At 47.5% G+C, this 20,296-nt stretch overlaps 1 protein-coding gene and 1 long non-coding RNA gene across 2 annotated transcripts; both read right to left on the minus strand.

Moving 5' to 3' along the window:
• Positions 1–11,578: 11,578 nt before the first annotated feature.
• Positions 11,579–14,209, minus strand: upd2 (unpaired 2). The gene is made up of 4 exons (NM_001370039.1): positions 14,123–14,209; positions 13,490–14,016; positions 13,005–13,142; positions 11,579–12,806 (listed from the first exon to the last, which is right to left on the minus strand). Exons 1-4 carry the CDS (start codon positions 14,142–14,144, stop codon positions 12,273–12,275), a joined length of 1,221 nt encoding a protein of 406 aa, NP_001356882.1. The 5' UTR covers positions 14,145–14,209; the 3' UTR covers positions 11,579–12,272.
• A 1,607-nt stretch (positions 14,210–15,816) lies between these two features.
• On the minus strand, positions 15,817–16,105 carry lncRNA:CR45607 (long non-coding RNA:CR45607). The gene has a single exon (NR_123939.1). It is a non-coding gene; the product is annotated as a long non-coding RNA:CR45607 (long non-coding RNA).
• Positions 16,106–20,296: the final 4,191 nt, after the last annotated feature.

Below are 20,296 nucleotides of genomic sequence, written 5' to 3' on the forward strand. Positions count from 1 at the left end.
CGTGTCGCTTTCGCCCCACATTCCCATTTTTCCGATGGCTGTTGTTATTGCTCTTGTTAGTTATTGTTTTTGCTTGTCCTTTGCTGCTTATTGTTGTCCTGCCCCTCCGCCCCGTTGTCCTAGTGGTGTTTGCTGGTGCTGCTGGTCCTGGAGCTCCGGCCAATCCTCCCCAGCCCCGAGCCATTGTCGCTTGAGTTACGCTCAGTCACCCGTTTTTGCAACGTTCACTGCTCGCTCGGCTCAGACTTTGCGACTTTGGCCACAAAAATGCCTTGACGCAGCATGTTCCACATTCGGCATTGCTGGGTCCTGAGTGCTGAGTCCTGGCCTGCTAAGGTTTCTGGGCAGTGTGCTCTTGGTTTTGGGTTCCGGGAGTGGACTTTAGATTGGCCCACCTCCATCTTAACCCCGCACCGCCTCCATCAATATCAATATCCTCTGTAAGGCATCCTTCATCGGTGAGTTATGAGATAACAAGCCCAATTCCAAGAATAGATAATAATATTCGAATAGTTTGTAGTTGATATGCAATTATCAAAACCGACATTCAATAGCAGTATGTTTTTAAGGCCAGTAACCATATGTTCCTTATACGTGATACTCGATTAGCTAATAATGCCATAACTTGCAGCTACAGGGTGTTCGATTTCAGGTCAGTGAGGCCTTTTCTTCTGGTTTGAATGATTAAATCAATAGTGTGCGATGTGGTGTGGTGGCAGTCATGCCGTGGCAATCCAACCCACCCACTCTCACTGCCACTGCTACTGCTCGTACTCATCCGACCCATCCATCCGTCGCCCATCGCATATCCTTTGCGAGGTTCACTTCAGTTCAGCTGAGTTCGGGGCTGGCATTGTCAACGTCCTCGGCGTAGTCATCGTAGTCATCGTCGTCGTCATCCCCATCGTCATGTTTCGTAACTTGAGTTGTTTAATGCACTTTTGCCTGGTGACTGGCATTTTTGAGATGCTCCCCGCGTCGGTGGGGAGCATCGCCCCCGTTCCGGGCTGGAATCCCAGTTTGCATATCTGATGAACATGCAAAATAATTGAAATGCATTCAAAAGTTTTCCAAATGCCCCGAAAGGAGCAGCCTTGGCAGTGCATTCCTGATCAGGATTTGTGCTTTGTTGGAATTGTTAATCGAGCGTGTTGAGCTGCCAAAATGTAAATGGATTTCCCAGCCATTTTCCTCAAATCAAGGCGACATTTCGGTCGCTTAAGTACACCATCATCTACGCTTATATTCGAAAAAAGGGGTTGGGGGCTGCCAAAGTGTTGGAGCCAATAACTTCAAGGCCATGAAAATTGGCAACTAATTATGGTACGAGTTACCCCAAATCTCATTCCACTAGCCCAAGGCAATAGTTCTCCAAATAACTTGCACTTTGTGCTACTAAAAAGCGGATTGCATCTGCAATCTTGGCAGCCATAATAATCAAATTTTTTTTTGCCAGCTGAAGATGATGGCTAAGCTGTAAGTGCAGTGACAGAAAATTCCGACAGCTGTCATTTGGCATTCTATGCTCCAATTAAATGCATTACCATTAGCATACATCATGACAATTAAGCATGTTGGAAAAGGTACTTTTTTTTTATAATTTAAATTAAATTTTTAGACTTTAAGGGACACAGGGTAGTGTAACGCCACCATGGTTTCTTCCAATTACAATTATATCACTCATACGCAGGGTTGGACGAGAACGTCCCAGCGCTGTCAGCCAGTCAGTTACTCATTTAGCCAGCAAGCCAGTTAGCCCGTTAGTCCGTTTTCCAGTTGGGCGGTGGTCTTAACTGGCAGTGGGTGGGTGTTCTGCTACTGGTTATCGCTCCTCGCAGGACTCACAGTGACCACTAATTGCCGTTTCGCTGGCTTTCGCCGTGTTGTAGCTGTCGGGGCTTCGTTGGCGATTACTCATTATTCAATCTGGCTGCTAAATGCTTTAATTACGTTTGTTTTGCCAATTAAAAACAACACGTAACACGCAACGCAACGTGGCGGAGGCCAATCGCTCGTCCATTGACCCCGCCGAGAGTCCAGAGCCCGCAGCTGCTGGGACGTGGGGAAGGCCCACAGCCTAGACTCTAGAGCCTGGAGTCCAAACCTTGATTCAATAGCCCGCAGCCCGGAGCCCAAGCCCCGGATTCCCGAGGCCGAAAGCTTGAGACCACAGCTCGCAGTTCAGAGCCTCCAGCACATCCAACTCATAGTTTGAAGCCCATAGGTCGCAGGCCAGACCCCAGACCCCAGACCACGGGCCCCAGAGCCCGAAACCGTTAGACCACAGACCAAAAGCGCCGCAGGTAACCTTGAGTTCAGATCGCGCTGGACATGCACGCAGGTGGAGTCCAATTTGGTGCCTAGCACGCGGCTCTTCTCTCCTGTGCTGCCCACCCAAAGGCCCAGCACAAATCCGAGGCAAATCTTTTGGCAACTCGTCAACAATTGCGTGTTGACGCAGGACGCCCTTTGAACTCGTGGCTCGTCCTTCGGCACCGTGGCACAATTCACGCAGCCCTTTGTTTGCCTCGCTGCCAAGGGAGAAGGAAAACAAAAATGGCGGGAAAACCCGAGTGGCGAAAACAGTGGAAACTGGCAGAGCCAAGTGCCTGGGCCTCCAAAATCGACAGCAGCAGCTGACTCGTGGAACAGCAGGCACAACTTCATTACCGTTGAGCTGGCGGCGCGTGGGCGTGCCGAGATTTATTCAATTTAATTTGGCATCGGCGTCAAGTCGGGCGTTGGTGTCGAGGCATGTGATTAAAAATTGTTTACCAAGTTCATTGACATCGACCCGGTGGAGGGATGAATGGACGAGGCAGAGGACTGCTGACGCGGAAGCCATTCAGCGGAGCTGCGAATAGCAAATTGGGTGCCTAGCAATGTATATGGGGCCAATAGAAGAAAAAAAGGGGTGGTTGGAGGTTTAACGGGTGTGAAGAGATTCGCAGCGCGTAAAGCGGCTCAAAGGACCCTAATTAAAGTAAATCATGTTTTTCATAACGCACCCTAATTATTTCACTATTCAAATCGAACTTTTCAAGTTCCACGTTGCCCGAAGTAATTGGATTAAGTACTTTTAGCTGATTGTGAAACATTTGCCATTTTGCATTACTTTCTCATTCGGGGATTACGTTTTTCCTTTTATTTTGTCGAACTCACAACTTGCAACAGCGTTCCATTTATCAGAGCTTCGATTCCGCTGTAAATTTGCCGATGTCCACCGTCCATTGGACAATGTCGAATGACCAGTTCCATTTGCGTAATTCGCGCCGCCTGTCACTCAGCCACCATCAATTATGCGATTTAACCAGTACCCGGCATTAGCTAATGCACTGCGATGATAGAACCCATTAGCCGGGGATTGGCCTAAGGTCCTGGGAAGATACACCAGAAGTGCATATGCTCAGCCTCAGAGCGGGACTGAACTGGATTGGATTCGATTGGATTGGATGGGATGGGATGGGATGGGATGGGATGCGATGGGATGCGATAGACTGCGATGGGAGTGGATTGGGCCTGGGCGGCGTAGAGCGGTACAGCAGCCGCGGGTCGTTTTGCGAATGAAGATGGGAATGAGAATGGGTATGGGGATGGGGATGATTTATTCAGGCGCCCCGTTCTCTCGCCTGCACTCGCCTATCACTCATACGCTCCGGGTGCCGGGAACAGCTGTTGTCGAGCCCGTGACAGCCCCCAGTTGGCAATCGAAGGGGTGGGAGGAGGGTGTTGGCGCTGGCCAGGATTGGGATGGGCAGTGAAACCGATGCCGAGAGCGAAACCAGAGCTAAAACTGTAACCTAAACCAGAGCAAAACGCTGCCAGCGCGCTTTCGCACTGATGTCAAGCTGAACAATGGCTAATTATGACACCCCAAGTTCCGAGTGGGCATGGGAATGGGAATGGAGATGGCTATGGAGGCTGGCACGAAACCGGAGATCGGAATGGAGTGGAGTGGAGCCACCTAATGGCGACGCTTTAGGTATTAACATCTATTGTGGGAGACATCAGTGCACGAGATCTGGGCTATTAATCAGTCGATTTGGGCGAAAGCGATTTATAAGTGCAACTGGCTGGGGGGCTTCTATCAGATATATCAAATATCCGTGTCTTTAGTTTTCGTACATACATTTTCGCTTATTGAGCTGTATAATGGTCCAAGATCTCTTTTAAAGCTATTGAAGCACTGCCACCTGAAGACTTCCTTGGGGATTTTGGTAAGATATGATTTTCTCATCTCCCCGCCATATACATATGTGCACTTTCCCAAAGAGCGTCTGGTAGTCCCATTGTTCTGCCATTCGGTTGACACATTTAGCCCTGCCGCTTCATATTTTTATTTCCGCCACAAATCCTTAACATTCCCTTTTGCCGCTGGCTGTTCTGCTTTATTTCGCTGCGTACTCGTACCGCCATAACTGCAGGGCGATAAATATCAAATACAATTGCCCGCGGGCAGTCCGCTGAGTACTCCATGGAGCACTGGAGCATGGGATCACTGGAGCCACCCCCGAATCGGGAGCAGCCATCGGGAAGCAGAGCCCAGAACGGTGACTAAGGAGCAGTTGACCCAGTTTAGCAGCTTATGGAATAATTCATTATGTATTTGCTTGCCATTGTCACTTAATTTGAGTGGGGTTTTCCCCATTCCCAGCCCCATCCACATTTCAATGCCTCGCAATCGAGAAACCACATTGCGGTACTTTCGGCGTTGCGGGCAATTTGCTTGCCAACTAATTGCCCACGTCTCGACATTCGGTTTGGGATTGGGATTCTAGAGTAGGAGGTGGTGGGATTCTACATGGCCCTCCGAATCCAAATCGATCAAGCGTCTAAGCGACATCGACCTCTGTTCCGTTGTGTACTGTTCTGTTTTTCCTCCACCGGCGGCGACCCCTGCGGTTACTTCCGTGTTTTATATTTAAGTGAAATTGTTTATTTGCGTTACTTTTATGGGCTTCTTTTGTCGTTGACAGCAATTTGTTTGGCCCGAAGGGGAAATTCGGTAATAGGACACTACACGTAAAGTACAGCAGCTATGGAGGAAATGGGAATGGGAATGGCGATGGGCATAGAGGGAGAAGGAAGGCATGTTGGCCTTCAATCGAACTCCCATCGCATCCAATTAACCTTGCTGTCCTAATCAGAATGCAGCTGGCGAGCGCGCCTGCGAACTCGTCCTGCCTGATAAATCAGTTTCGCAGCTGGTTTCTGGGTGACGGCAAGAGATATTGAGTCCTTGCCAGGTGGAGCCAGTCTGTTGGCGGCCAGCAGCCATGTCTGGCCCTACACCTCCACCTCCGCATCCACGACCACGACCTCCACCTTCGCGTCCACCTCCTTGGATCTTAGGTCGTGGCTTTCAAGGCTCACGTGCGTGACAGGACTTCAGCCGAGTTGACTAACTTCCAGACTTTACGCTGGCTCTCTCTCTATTTATTTCTCGGACCTTAATACCCTGGCCATAAGGGGTATGCTTAATTTCTTTTTGGCAGGATCAGGAATTGAATGGAGAGCTTAAGTTTTGGGAAAATCCTCAAGCCGAGCATGGCAACAGCTAGATCCAATTTTCGGTTGCATAACAAAGCAAATGCAGTGGTACAATGCACAGATTGAATTAGTACAGAACAATGGAATTGCAGCATGGGAGTTAATCCCATTTCAAAGGAATCCTTCAATTAAGTCTTGATGAACAAAACTGCATCGCCATCTTTCATTTACTGGTTTATGCGTCTGTCAATTCGAGATAAATGCAATTCGTTCAATTGGGCTATAAAATTCTCAAGATTTTGGTCATTTTATCGATAATAAAAAAACGCTTTGCTTTTGTAATTTTAATTTGCATGCCATAATTTAAGCAACTTTTCATGATTAGCTAACTAAATTTTCGCATCGAAACACTTTCATTTTTAAGTACGAGCTGTATATAAACGCATTCTTAGTTGCAGAGTAAACCCCTTTGGCAAGAATTGATAGGGTACTTTGTGTTTCGTTCCGGTTTCTAAAACCCGGCTATTGGGGCCACACACACACACACACACACACACAACATTACCAACACACCCACACCCAGGCAGGAATAAAAGGGGCCAAAAATAGTAAAACTTCCTGTCGCCTCGGTCGACAGACAAGAGAAGCGAGCAACTCCCCGCCAACTTTCCTTTTCCCTCGGCTCGTAACGTATTCATCAAACGCCAATCCAAGTTGACCCAATTTCGCTCAACGTATTTTTTTTTTTTTTTTGGCTTTATGTGCGTCGTAGTAGTCAACTGAAAACGCATTCACGTGAGGCATTGGTGCCCAGTGCCCACCCTTTTGCTATCCTGGCAGCAGCTGCCTTCGAGTCCTGTTTCTGTGGCCACACATCTGGATGCCATTCCTGGCCAGAAAGTGGCCGAGCTGAATAATTTATTTGCGTTGCTTTGTGGCTCACCTGCTAGCTGCTACTCGGAGTTTTTGGGCCGCTTTGGGAAATGTTGGCCAGCTCTTTTCTACGACTTTTCCCATCTAAGCACAGACAATAGGGCCTAAACTTGGATTCCCCGTTGGCCAAAATCCCTGGCAGCAAATCAATGGATGGACTTAAAACCACCTGAATTAGGTGCCTAAGGCTCCCAGTGCCACCCTGCTGTGTCCTGCATGCCTCGTCCTTAGTTATTATTGACTGGTAGGACGACTTCATTGTGCACTCGGCTAATTGCCCAAAACAGTGCGGCCGAAACGCCAATGAAAATTGATGCCTAATTGCCCTAAGCCCGGCGATTGTCCCGGCCAGAGCAATCCACTCGGAGCGCAGCGTAGCCAAGGCACCGCCACCCAAAAGGCCAAGTCAAAGGGGTGCTCCTGCTGCTCGATCCCGGCTAATAAACCGATTATGTCCAATTTATATGCCAGGCTCCATCATATTTAGTCCGAAAATCGGAGAAGAAAATCGCCATTTCAATAACTCGGCATGGGATTATTGTTAAAGCCGAGGGGTTAATGCGTTCCTAATTAATATTAAATTTAAGGTATTTATAGCCCCAGCCCAGCACTGAAATTGAGCGGCATTAAATTGCGGCAGCTATCTTACTGGATTTTCTTGCGATAATTCCATTTTAATTATTCCATCAGGCTGCCCAGCAAGCTGAAAACACGAAAAGAAATGCACAAAATTGAAAGTCGAGCTGCTTTGGGGCTGGATAAAAAGTGCAACGAAAATGTGTCACGTTTCCATTAGAGCTGTTAAAATCTATATAAATATATGTACATATATACATATATATCAGTCCCGTCGCTTGCCAGCTTAATTGCCCCATCTAATTCAAATGTCGCCCCGTTTTTTTTTTGCTTGCCGTTTTTTTAATGGGCCATGCGCTGGCTAGCTGCTGGCCAGGTTGCAAATCGATGGGTGGCGGTACTAATATTGGGCTGCCAGCATGCAAATGCGCCGGAAACCCTTTCGCTGCCACTCGGTAAATATTTCAGGCATCGTCAGTCCGTCGCCCACGCTCAATTTGTCCAAAGTTCACACGTAGCCGGGTCATGCGGGTGATACAATGGGGATACGATGGGGATTGAGGGGGATACGATGCGGATGAAGGGGCATACAGTGGTGTCCAGGAGGCGACGGCTTTCCCATTTCGACGACCGAGCGGCTGCACATTTCTATTCATTTCAATTGCACTCATTCACGGAGTAAGCAAAATTAAAGTACGTGACCCTTTTGCTATGCGCTGCAATTTTTATCGAGTGCCGGGGACAAAGGGGCCACAAAGTAAAGCTGTCGAATAAAACAAAAACACAAAAAAATGGATAAAAAACAAGGGAGAAAATAGAAAAATAGGACAAAAATATCATGTTGGAAACCAGAGCTGCTCGCTCCGGAGTGACCGGTGCAGGTACGAGTGAGTATCTGCGGCCTTGCGAACATTGCACATTTTTCTATAAAATATTCATTAACCCGATATTCATTAAAATGACGCCGCCTCGTTAGGGTTAATGGCGCCAGTGGCCCCCAGTCGGTCGCCAAGCGCTCCGTAATTACATGGGCGGAGGTTGTGCGACTTGGGTGAGTTAGGGTCTGGAAGGGTGGAATGGTGGAAGGGCGGAGGATGAAGGGTGGCGTTGGGTGTCTGCGTCTGTTCTGCGCCCCTCCTGCTATGTAGGTCAAGCATCCCCGATTCTGGAGCCCTGTCGCCTCCAGAATGCATCCAACGCACCGCTAATCCACATGCCCACCCTCCGTGCAACCCGTCCACACGCCCCGCGAAGGATGCTCCACCTCAGCCCCGCCTGGTCGCGACAATCATCGAAATGGGCGGCAGACAAGCCAAACATATCAAATAGACACAATTACTCACACACACACATATACTGGCAACCCGGGAAAAGTCTGGGCACAGCTCACGTACGTACGTGTATCCTACAGCCGCGTGACCTCTAACCTTAGCACCTGAGCGAATGCAAAGGGGCTGGAATCAAAAATTGGCAAGTTGTCAGACGGGAATTGATCCATTACCTAGCTGCTTACCGCGCTATCTGCAGTGGGAGAAAGTGGCTATATGGAAGTGGGGCATGTGATTTAGAAATAATCCCTCGAAGGTTTCTGCATTATCACAGCTGTATCAGATGTTATTATTTGGCAAATCATGATCGAAATGTCATCAAATTAACGTGTCATCAATTGAACCCTCATCATCATTTGAGTTTAATTTTGACTCATATTTTTTATCTATTCTTAAAGAATTCACAATGTTCACAATTTTTGTGGTTGATGTCAGCTTTTACATTCGCCTTTGATGAACTCTGCAATCTCGGAGTTTATTTGTGGCACAGGTACCATTTCAATTATTCACGCCGGTCTGTTGTTTATTTGTAACCCATTTTTTGTGGAGTGTAGCCCGCCCTCGGCCCGACGCTGCCCCGCCCCTTTTTGGCCGCCTTTATCCATATGCAAACAGCAGCGACAACACAGCATGCACAAAGAATAAAGTGGCAACAACGACAAGTTTCGAGTGTTGGCCTCGTGTTGACTTTTGTGAAAGGTGTGACAATATTTACAATGTCTTGTTAATTGAATTTAATGCGTTCCCCCTGAGTGTGTATGGGTGTGCGTGTGTGGGTCTGTGTTTGTGTGTGGGTTTCCCTTTATATGTATAAATATACCGTGTATAGCCGAGTGTTTGGGTAGGCAACAAAAGTTAATTCAAATTATTAATGGACGATTTGCGAACACTTTGCGCTCGAATGCGGGCAATGAAAATTCGTTGTCATCGCATTATACGGTTGATTTGGCTGCCACCTTCGATCCCCCATCCCCAAGAGAATCTTAAGCCGGGCTTAAAAGGCGAAAGCAGAGGCAATGGTTCCCTAACTCCTGTGGCGCCAAAATAGCACGCTCCTCGCACATAGACAACTCGAATTCGGCCAATCAAAGCTTGGGGAATTCCGTGTAAAACCGTTCAGCCAGAGCCACTCAACCCTGATTGAACGCGAGTTGAAAGGCTTCTGCTATAAAGAGCCTGTATTTTCAGTAATAGTGGGAAATTTCATCTAGGTGGCGCTAGCAATAAGTATGTAGAAATTACTGGTGAAAAGTTAACCTATGTGCAGGTTTCCCTTGCAGCCTGAATAAAATATAACCATTTTTTTATTTTGCCAAAAGCTTTGATGTAAATTTATTCATAATTTTCAACCTTGACAAGTTGAGCAACAGAGGGCGCTTATTTTTGTATATTCATTCCAATAAATCATTATTTCATTTTTTTTATCAAAAGATATATTTAAGTTGGCTTGATTTGGAATGGTACAAATTGTAAACATAATTAGCTTAATTATTAAGAGCTGCATTTAATTATTAGACCATTGTGTATTCCGCTGCAACCAATAAGCAAACAATACACATTTTAACGAGGTATAGTGTTGTGATAATTAAGGAAGACAAAATAATACACAGTGGCCAATTCAATTTTCAATTCAATTCAATTTCATGAAAATTTTTCATACCACTCCATTGTCAATATCCGCCCGATGGCGATGCATTCATCATGTATTGTTAAAAAACGTGAACAATGCAGTATTATTTAGTTTGCGCTGGCCATTCTTTCAGTTGGAATGCCACTAAAAGTTTTAATTAACCCATGGGAGTGCATGTTAATTCACTTACAAAGCCGTATGCCTTTATAAAAATAGCGTTAAAAAAACGTACGTAAGCCGCAATGACTGTAATTGAAATGAAATGAATGGCTTGAATAAATGAATGAACGCCGAATGGTGTTAACATTTCGAGCCAGATTTTCGACCTAGTTTAAAAAGCCAATTAAATTGTTAATAGAATTTCATACAGGACACTCTGATGGTATACCAATTTTATAGCATACTTTTGCGGGTGGCTGAGAGGCTATTGCATACTTTAGGGCGGCAAGTGCTGGCTGACAAAAGCTCGCAGGGCTGTTGAGCTGAGCTTCTCCACACAAGCCGCTAGGTGGCGCTATGCAGTCAAGTGGCCACGCGTCGTATGAGTAATGCGCTACAAATGCTAGCCATTGCGACAATGAATATCCACCGGAATGCGACTGCAGTGCGGCAAAGCCTACAGCCTTCCACCCAGACAGTCCGACTATTACTAGCCAATAGCCAATTGCCAGATTGGCCAAGCCGCTCAATAGGTTAATTAAACGATCACGGACTGCATCGATCGCATGCCGCTGGCATGAATAACCCGATAAGATGCGCGTCCTCGATAAGGAATGCGGGCAGCGGACGCACCGATTCCTCCGTGAAGTGCAAACGGAAACCGTGACGCGATCCTCCACGCCTCTTGGCCGCTTCAAGGGGCAACACTCCAGAAGCGTTTATCTGGGTTAGCAGCGGACGAGTGTCCGAAGTGGCGGGCTTATAGGGCCATAAGGCGTATATATGCCCCATAATTGCCCGATAAGCAGCTTCCGATCGGAAGTGTCGAGAGCTCCCATCGAACCGATCGGCTGGGCTATCAGTTCGCTATCGTCGATGGTGGACACAAGCCTCAACTGACTGATTATTGTAACCTCTGAGCAACCTGCCAGAGTGTATTTAACCTTAAGTTGCATGTTTGTATGTGCGTACTATTCATTCAGTTGTCAATCAATCACAGAAAATTGTTTTTATTCAATTACATTGACAATGTGCACTGTTTATTTAGTAGATTATTTTATCAGAAAGTTCAGCAAAAACATATCCTCTTACTTTTCTCTGCAAATTTGTCTTTAAGCTATCTGAATAACAGAATCTAAGTATGCTTAAATTTGCTAAAGTCCACGTAATTGATATTATAGTGAACAGCATATATATATGTACATATATAATTGGTCTGCAAGGGTATATCAATTTCGCCATGCCGAAGTTAAAGCTCTTTGTTAGTGAGTAATCAAAAGCTATTTAGTGGGGGGCTCATTAACTCATAAATGTGTAGATAAATACCTCAGCAAAAAAAGAACAGGCATAGACTTGTTCCGTTTGTATTTAAAAAATCTGTCTATTAGGGAAGTAATAAATCGCTATAAATTATAGAATAGTTATATACTGTTCCAAAAGAATCTGAACCATTTTGTTTTTTGTCTTGTCTAAGTTTATTTTGCACAAACTTACAACTAAGCACAAGAATGTCTGTACAATACTACGCTTCGTTTTCTTTCACAATCGCTTCGTGTTTTTTTTTTCACAATCACTAAGAACTATTCAAAAAAAGTACTTAAAATAAATCACAGTAGATTTAAGCATTTTTTTGTTTGTGGCTGGGTTTTTTGTTGGGCTTTTGCTGGCGAGTTTATCTCGCCGTTGCACAAATAAATAGGTATAAATACAATATTGATATACATAAATAAATAAATAAGTTACTACACATAGAGAAAAAAAAGAGTCCATATTCTAAATGGCAAATAAATAGTCGAGTTGGCACTGGGCCGCATGGAAGTGCAAATGGGAAATGGGTTTAAATGTAGTGGATTAGATTGGCTTGGTTTGGCAACTGGAATGGAAGGCGCTCTAATACTCAATACTCAATATTCAATACTCAATATTCAATAAATAAATAAATACTAAAAGTACGTGTCTAAATGGCATTCGACAAAAATTCTTCGTTCTCGCCCGCTCGATTGGTCGGGTGGTCCTCTATTTGGCTTGGAAGCTGCAGAGCTGGAAAGCTGCTAAGCTTTGGAATGTGCAGCTGTAAGTACTCGCTATAATACTGGAAGGGCGTGATGTTGACCCGGCTGGCCGGCTCAACTGGCTCAGAGCTGGGTGCCGAGGGCTCAAGACTCATTGGATCCGCCATCGGAGCCGGAACTGCCACCGGATCCGTTCGAGGAGCCCACGTCGAGCATTTCCGAGCTGCCCGCCCGCAGCCCGCTCGCACCAGTTCCGTGAATCGCCGCCAGGTGTCGCCGCTCGGCACTATTGCGTCGCGGTCGCCGCAGGACACGGTGCAGGGTCTTCCACACGTTGTTCAGATACTGGAAGTACAGCTCCTTGCTGACCTTCAGGTCGCGCTGGTCCGCCTCCATGGATCCGTTGGCTGGCGTGTGAAAGTTGAGACGCTCCTCCATCGCCTGCCGGCTAACGCGGCTCAGCTTCGCACCATTGCTGTTCGGATAGGAGGCGTTTATGGTCAACTCGATCTCGCAGAGCATATAGCGCGCGCTGACCAGCAGGTCGTGCAGCTCCTTGGTGACCGCCTCGTTGAGGCTCTTCTGCTGATCCTTGCGGAACTTGTACTGCGCCCGTCCCAGATATGAGAAGCTGCCCACGAAGGTCTGCATGTGGCGGTACCAAGTCTTTAGCTTCACCTGTAAATTGAGTAGAAGAGTGCTCGTCAGTGACTGTTGCATGTGGATGCTGCGCAGCTGGGAAGGGCATGCAAATGAGGCGGGCCGACTGGGAAACTGGTCTGCGCCGCCCAGGGCGGAGCAGGTCCGCTTCACTCTGTCTCACCGCCTCGGTTTGGATGGATCTCTTTGGCGCGGTCTGCATCGGTATCAACTTACCGCACTTGTGGGCCTCGTCATGTTCGGCAGGAACTTGTACTCGCGCTGCCAGTGCTGCAGATTGCCGTACTCCAGGGTGGCGCGGTGGGTTATATCTTGGTATTCGCTCATCGTGATGTTCCGCAAGTTTTCGAGGTGCTGCAAGTGGAGAGCGGGGGAAATCGATGAGTAATGCATATTGGCTGTGTGACAGAATTTCTCGAACGTTTCGGGTTCAACTAACTGCCTAAGTAGCTGTCCTGCTAAAGATGCTAACAGGACACACAACGCACAAAAGTATCTATGTATCTTAGTATCTATGAAGCTGCGTTGCGACTATGTAAATATAAACTGTTATCAAACAATGTAAGAAAAGCTTGGTGTAGGTTGCTTTCCTCCATTGCCCTTAAGTGCTGAAGCAAATCTAAGTGATAGCCAAGATTGAGGTAGGTCACCATCTCTCCCATTTAAATTTATATGTATAACATTTTGGATCCCCTGCTCACCTTGCGCTTGATAACTCGTCCTTGGCTGGCGCTGCTATCGCTGAGGCTCTCGTCGGGCGTGTAGGTGCCTCCGCACGGGTTCTCCCACTCCGGGATCTCTGATTTGCCGGAGAAGAGTCGCAGGTTGTGGCTGCGCGCGTGTCGCGTCCTCTGACGGCGCATCTCCCGCCTGGCAGCCCGGATGGCCGCCTGGGCGATCTCCTCGTAGCTACTCTCGCTGAGACTCATATCACTGTCGTAGCTGCCCTCGCCGAAGCTATCGGCCAGACCGCGATACGGATTGACATCGAAGGCGGGCAGGATGTCGCCACCCGATGATGAGGATGACGATGACGACGAGGAAGATCGGCCGGAGTTGTCCTCGTCGTAGGCGTAGTCCAGTGCCACCTGGTCGCGCAAGTGTCGCGCCTTGGTGAATGGCATCACGACGCTCAGGATCATGATCACTAGCAGCACCTGCCGGCTGTGGCAGCTCCAGCTGCTGTGTGCACTCCTGCTGCTGCGGCTGCTTTGGCTCTGTTGGCTGGCTGCAAGTGGTAGAGATGGTGGATGCGTTAGTGGATTGGCCATCGTATCAGTTTGCAATGGGTGGTGGGCGGTGGGGTGTGTGGTTTGGTGGAAATGCGGGCGTACCGTTTAAGGTAAAGGCTGGCATTGCGCCTATCACTAACACTACACTAACTGGGCTAACTTGGCTAACTTGGCTAACTGGCTAACTGACTGACTAGCTGGCTGGCCAACTATCACAATCGCTTGCTGCTGCTGCTGCTGCTGCTGATGCTGATCGCTCCACGGTCTCTCCCGCTCGACGGCTGATGGCTAAGTGACTGCGGCTGCAGCGGCGCTCGAAAATTTGTAAGCCTCCAGCCGCCTGGCGTCGCTCACGCATTCCCACTTCCACTCGACTCGGCTCGACTCATTCTCCGTGCCGATCTCCCAATCCCAATCGATCGCGTCTGCGAGTGCGAGCGAGAGCGCCCGAGTGAGCGAACGAGCGAGTGAGTGAGTGAGTGAGTGCAATTACAGCAGCCCGACCCGTTCGAGGCCTTGAGCAATTTTCTGATATGGTTTTCGAGCATTTGTCATGCTCTCAAAGTCAGTCGCACTGGACGGCCGTCTCTCGCTCTCTCGGCCGCCTTTTGGCTGAATTTCACCAGAAAGATTACTCATAGGTATTTGGGTTTTTTTTTCGGATTTCGGATTTCGATTTCGATTCACGACTTCCGACCCGATCCGACCCGACGCGACCATACCAGGCCAGACCAGACGCTACCCAGACGCTCTGCGCGTCGGCGTCGGAGTCTGCGGCCAACGGTGACGTAGCCAGCGTACCCACCCACCGCCCACCGCCCATAGCAGCGCGCTCGACCTTTGAATAATTCGTTTTGCCGCTCAGCAGACCGCTCGCTCCGCACCGACCAATAACAATCCAGCCAGCCGTTCGGCGTCTCTGTTGTCGTAGGTCAGCGACTTGATAACGACGCCGACTGAGCTGTCGGCGGTTCTGCGACTGCGATAAGGCACGTGCTGCTATAGTACTAGTTGTTGTTGTTGCTGTTGCTGTTGCTGTTGCTGCGGTTGGCCAAGTTGATCAGCTGGCCAAGGCCATAAACACTAATTGGTCGGTTATCGGGATATTGGAAAGTTCTGCTTGAACGCAATGCGATGATTAATGCTCTACGATCTTGGCCAACGAAAGTTGCTAGTGTTCTTATCATTCGAGGATGGAACTTGGTCATGCGAGGTATCTAGATAGTCGGGAAGAGGAAGGGCTTCAAGTTGACGAATCGATTGGCAAATGCCAACTGAATGGTGGGATTTCACTGCTACCATTTACAACTATCTACATATGATACATATTGTTGTATCAAAATTAAGCTGTTATTTTTATAAATTTGGTTTATAATTAACCTGTCTTTAATTGAGCCCCTTTTGGAGGTAACACCATCGCGCCTTCGCACATTCCACCTTGCCATTCACTAGCATTGGCATTAGCGTCGAAGCCGATTATTAACAGTTCGATCACTCGCCATCCGGCAAAGGGGATTCACCCCAGAAAGCCCAGAAAGCAAAAGGCACTAGTACACTAGCACACTGCCAAATAGGCAAACTGGCAAGCTGGCCAAGTTGAGCACACAGCATTAATCATGGGAACCGATCGAAGGTATTCCGTAATGGGCCAGTTAGCCAGCTAGCCAGCCAGTCAGCTAGCAAATCATCTTTTTATAAACAATTGCGAAATGAACGGGGAAAGTTATCTTCTAACTGGGAAAGCGGTGATCTAATTTCGCAGGGACTTTGCACCCAAACCGATCCATACTCACTGTGAAGTCGCATTTTTGGGACCGGATCACGTTCTATTTTGGCAACATCCATAATACTGCGTGTGTGTGTGTGGTGGCAATGCCAGTGATAACTGGAGTGAAGTGATCGGAGATCAGATCTGATCAGTTCAGTCAGATGGGCTATTATAATATTATAATATTATTCTATTTGTGTTCGTTCTAGTGCGGATTGGTAATTGTGTGTCGCGGGTGTTTCGGTATCTTTACTCCGATTGTTGGGCTGTGCTCACAACGCGGGACAATTAGCATTGGCGTGTGTCTAAGCGAAACTGATTCATGGTCTCGGGCCGTCGCATAATTTTATATTTATACGAAAATCGCCGGCGATTGCCGCCTGTGAGGCAGTCCCAGCAGCAGCAGCAGCAGCAGTCGCTGCCTCTGTCGGCGTTGCAGTCGGCGTTACCGCTTCATTGGGGTGCTCCTGCTATCTGCCTGCCTGCCTGTGCCTTCTACGGCTATCTTGCTATCTCCTCCCCCCCCTCCCCCGCAAGAGCGGTATGGCAGTGGCAGAGCGGCGGAGCGGCAGAGTGGCAGCGCAGTCAACGCCGACGTTTCCATCGGGCGTCGCGGAACGTGGACGTCAATGAAGTCAACGAAGTGCCGTCGTGCGAAAGAATCGCCATCGTAACGTAGGGGAATCGAAATCGGAGTCAGAAGTGCGCGCCACGCTTATAATTATTATTGGATTATTTGATTTGATGATTGCCCAAGCAGCCAGCACCTCCACAGCCCACCACTTACCTCTTCTCCACCGCCACCCTGCCGCACAATCATATTTATATTTCATCAATTACGTATGTAGTTGGGCGTCAGCCACCCCACCTGAACTCCACCACCTTCAGCTACACCGCCAGTGGCTCCCACACACAACTCTTCTCCAGGGGGATTTTTCTTTTGGCCTTCGTTGGTGTGCGTAATTGTGCCGTGTTCATGTGTCTCATTATGTACACCATCACTTTGTCTGTTGGCCATTGAGGTTTTTGTTTGCGTCACAATGCCGTACAACTCCCCCTGTGCCAACCAAAAAAAAAAAACAAACACAACCCCGCCCGCCCGATCGGGCGGGGAGGGGCGTGGCACAGCTAGTTTTTTGAGGGGGGCCCTCAATTCGAAATTAATTGCATTGATTGCGGACCGGGTTCAAAAATCATGTTTTTCAACGACGGGGGATTTTTTCGCCAGCGACCGAGAGGCCATGGGAAATTTTGGGACACGTCAATGGAGAGAGATCTCTGGGTCGATCATCCCCACGTGTCTGTGTGTGTCCTCTTTCGAATGACGCCACTCTTTCGCGAGCTCTTTGCTGCTGGAAAGACGAAATGGAGGTGGTAATAACGGTCGCTTGGCCACCATGGAATCCTCAATGAATTCTCAATCGAAGTTTGAGCCATCCAGTTGATGAATCTCCAGAAATTCGATTGGCTATTACTCGTTTTTTCTTAGCCTACTTTTTCCCGCTCTTTTGATTTTGTATCTAGTCAATCCCTTGAGTGATACTCTAAATAAAGATTAGTTCGCCATCATTCAAGCGCTCCGAAGTAAACAAACTGTGATTCCAGTCTTTTCAGCACTCACTGGGCCATTGCGATCCCACTTTGTGTCACGTATTTTGCGGCAAAACTTTCCATTGCCCCAAAATCTGACAGGTAATTAGATCATCTGACCAAAGCAAAGGCAACTGACGCACATTGCCGTTAGCTGGCCATCGAACTGGGAATGGATTCTCCCACGGTACGGCGATAGCTTTATAGTCCAATTTCTTGGCCACTTGCAATATCTCGGCGAGATCACACTGATTTACGATCGCAGGAGGTAGTATCAAAGGTATCAGAGATAGAACCACCACACACATTGTGATATCATGATCCCCAAAAGTTTCGATCTACGCACCCTCACTCATCGACGAACACCCCGTGCCATCCCTCGAGTTAAATCGGTGGCACGCTTGTAAAAAAAATATTAAAAAAAATCTTCGAGGGGTCTTGAGTCCGTGGATGACGCGCTTTTTTCTTGTCTGTGTGTGTGTGTGTGTGTGTGAAAGAACGATCGTGATAAGGAAAAGCGTGGAAAACTTTACCGTGGGCAAGTATGGGGCTGGATTGACAGGGCTGGTCTCCGCAGGCATTTCAGCCGTTATCACATCGATTTGGCCCACTGTCGTCTCTTTGCTAGACATTCGACGGGTGGCACTAAAAGTTTTGATTCAACGCCGGTTAACAGTAATTGAGCCAACTTTTCCACTGAACTCTTATCGCCGCGCGTCGTCAGAGGCTGAACTTTGAGGCGTCGTCGGCCAGGGAATTCACCTCGCAGCCAATTGTCTTCGTTGGGTGTTGACTAATGCCGTTCTATGAATGAATAATCGGACTGGCTACGCCCCCGCCACCGCCACCTCGATACAATATGTGTATATCGCTCCATGGATATACGAGGAGACCACTCACATCGACTGGGGCGGCACTTGGCATTCGCTGGACACATGAATGGGCTGACTCACCGGCAGTTATTCGGTCGGGTAGCAATTGGAGCGGATCTGGTGCTTAGGATGCCACCATACTATGCTCTACCATACCACACAGATATCATATACAGACTATGGCTCAAGAATTTAATCAGTCAAGAGCTTTGTATATCAAGTTTCCTTGGGTGTTTATAAATGCATTATACGAACTACTTATAGTAATGGCTAAGAAGCTTATCTGAGTTGATAAGCATTCCGACTGGCCCATTGATGTAGAAGCATTCTAAAGATACGAAAATAAATCTGTGCAACAACATACGTACATATGTATGTATAAAAGGGAATAGCACCTAAGTGCATAGTATATATCCTCATTAGTCGCTTGTTATCTTACAAACGACTCCCTCTGACCTATCAATTAAACCACTCAGGGCACTGGTTGTACTAGTCTCAGGTGTAATTAGGATGTCTTAACTGGGCTAACACCCATGCTATTTGCACCATGTAGCGAGGGATACCTGGCACATCCAATTAACCCAATCGGCTCAGTTCAGCTTAGCACCTGGCGCTAAATTTAGCCATTGGCATTTGGCGCTCGACTGACGTAGGTGTCATGTTCTGTGACGTTGGCCGTGTGACCCGCCGCCACCCAAATCGCCGGTCCCCAACCTCATTGCCGCCCATTACCGACCCATCCCCAATCCCCATGAAGGACCATCGGCCAATCGCGAATTTCGCTGTAATTGCCGTTGATTATCAGTATCAGCCGAGGGCAAACAATCAATACACCCTGATGCTTTGATGCCAAAAAATCGGTTTGGCTAATGCTACGCCTTCGCCGCGTTTATTATCGAGTGTTATTAATATTATAATGCAGGCTGGCAACATAATTGAAATCGACCTCTTATCACCGTTTTTCGGCCTGCCGATCAGTAATTAGCATAGAGACGCGGTTCACAGTCACACTCACATCCATGTGACCCCTTCCCAGACCCCATCTATGACTAATTGAACAGAGCGCGTGCTCTGTTCCGTTCCAAACCGATCCGATTCGATTCGATCGGATCCAAAAGCGAGCCGAGCCGCCAAGTTTATCGCGTGCCAACGCCAACGCGTTCCAGTTCCAATGTGTCAACAAGTGTCGCGTGCGCCGCTGGCAAATTGTCAGCGGCAGCGGCAGCAGCGGCAGCAGCGGCCGGCGGATGGGTAAGGGTATTTGGTATTGGAACTGGAGTGGAATGGAGTGGGGTGATTGAGCGTCCAATTGGCCAAACTGGGGTGGGGGATGTGGGTGGGTTTTGACCTAACCACGGGTGGTTAGTCATTGGTGCCTGGGGCAGCCAGACATTAATCTCAGAACCAAGACACGATGATTCAACAGCGCAGCGCAAACCAAATGGACTCGCTAGCCAAGGATGGGTCACCATTGGCTATCAGTTCAATTGGCCAAATTGCAAGGACTTAATGAAAGAAAATTAAAATTATGTATTATTTATTTGTTTATTAATAAATATAATAATCGCAGGGTGAGCACTTAAGCTTACTGAAAACCATAAGCCATACTGAGCATATTTGTCTTAAAAGCACACTTTGTAGGCTTTAAATATTAGGTCTTACATATGATGTGGTAGCGGTTAAGTGACTTATCAGATATTCCAGGAGTCATCCATCACTTTAAAGCCTATGAAAGCAGTGGCAAATACTAAATAAATGGAATTCTAAAGACGATGGTGTAGAGTTCTCATGCCTTATAATGCCTTATAACATCATTTAATAATTAATTATAAATTATATGACTAGTTCTTAATTTTAATTTATGACTAATGATTGTATTTTGAACAATGTAGATCGCCGAATGATGTAGTAAACTTCTAATAATAGTTTAAATACAAGCAATAAGCGAGTAATAAATAAAATATGTGATAAAAAATATTTATTTAGTTGATATTATTACTAATCAATCCTTGGGCAAAGAAACTTTTTCCCAGAGACTCAGATGGC

The sequence above is a fragment of the Drosophila melanogaster genome, chromosome X, assembly GCF_000001215.4.
Source record: "Drosophila melanogaster chromosome X".
In the NCBI taxonomy this organism is placed as follows: domain Eukaryota; kingdom Metazoa; phylum Arthropoda; class Insecta; order Diptera; family Drosophilidae; genus Drosophila; species Drosophila melanogaster.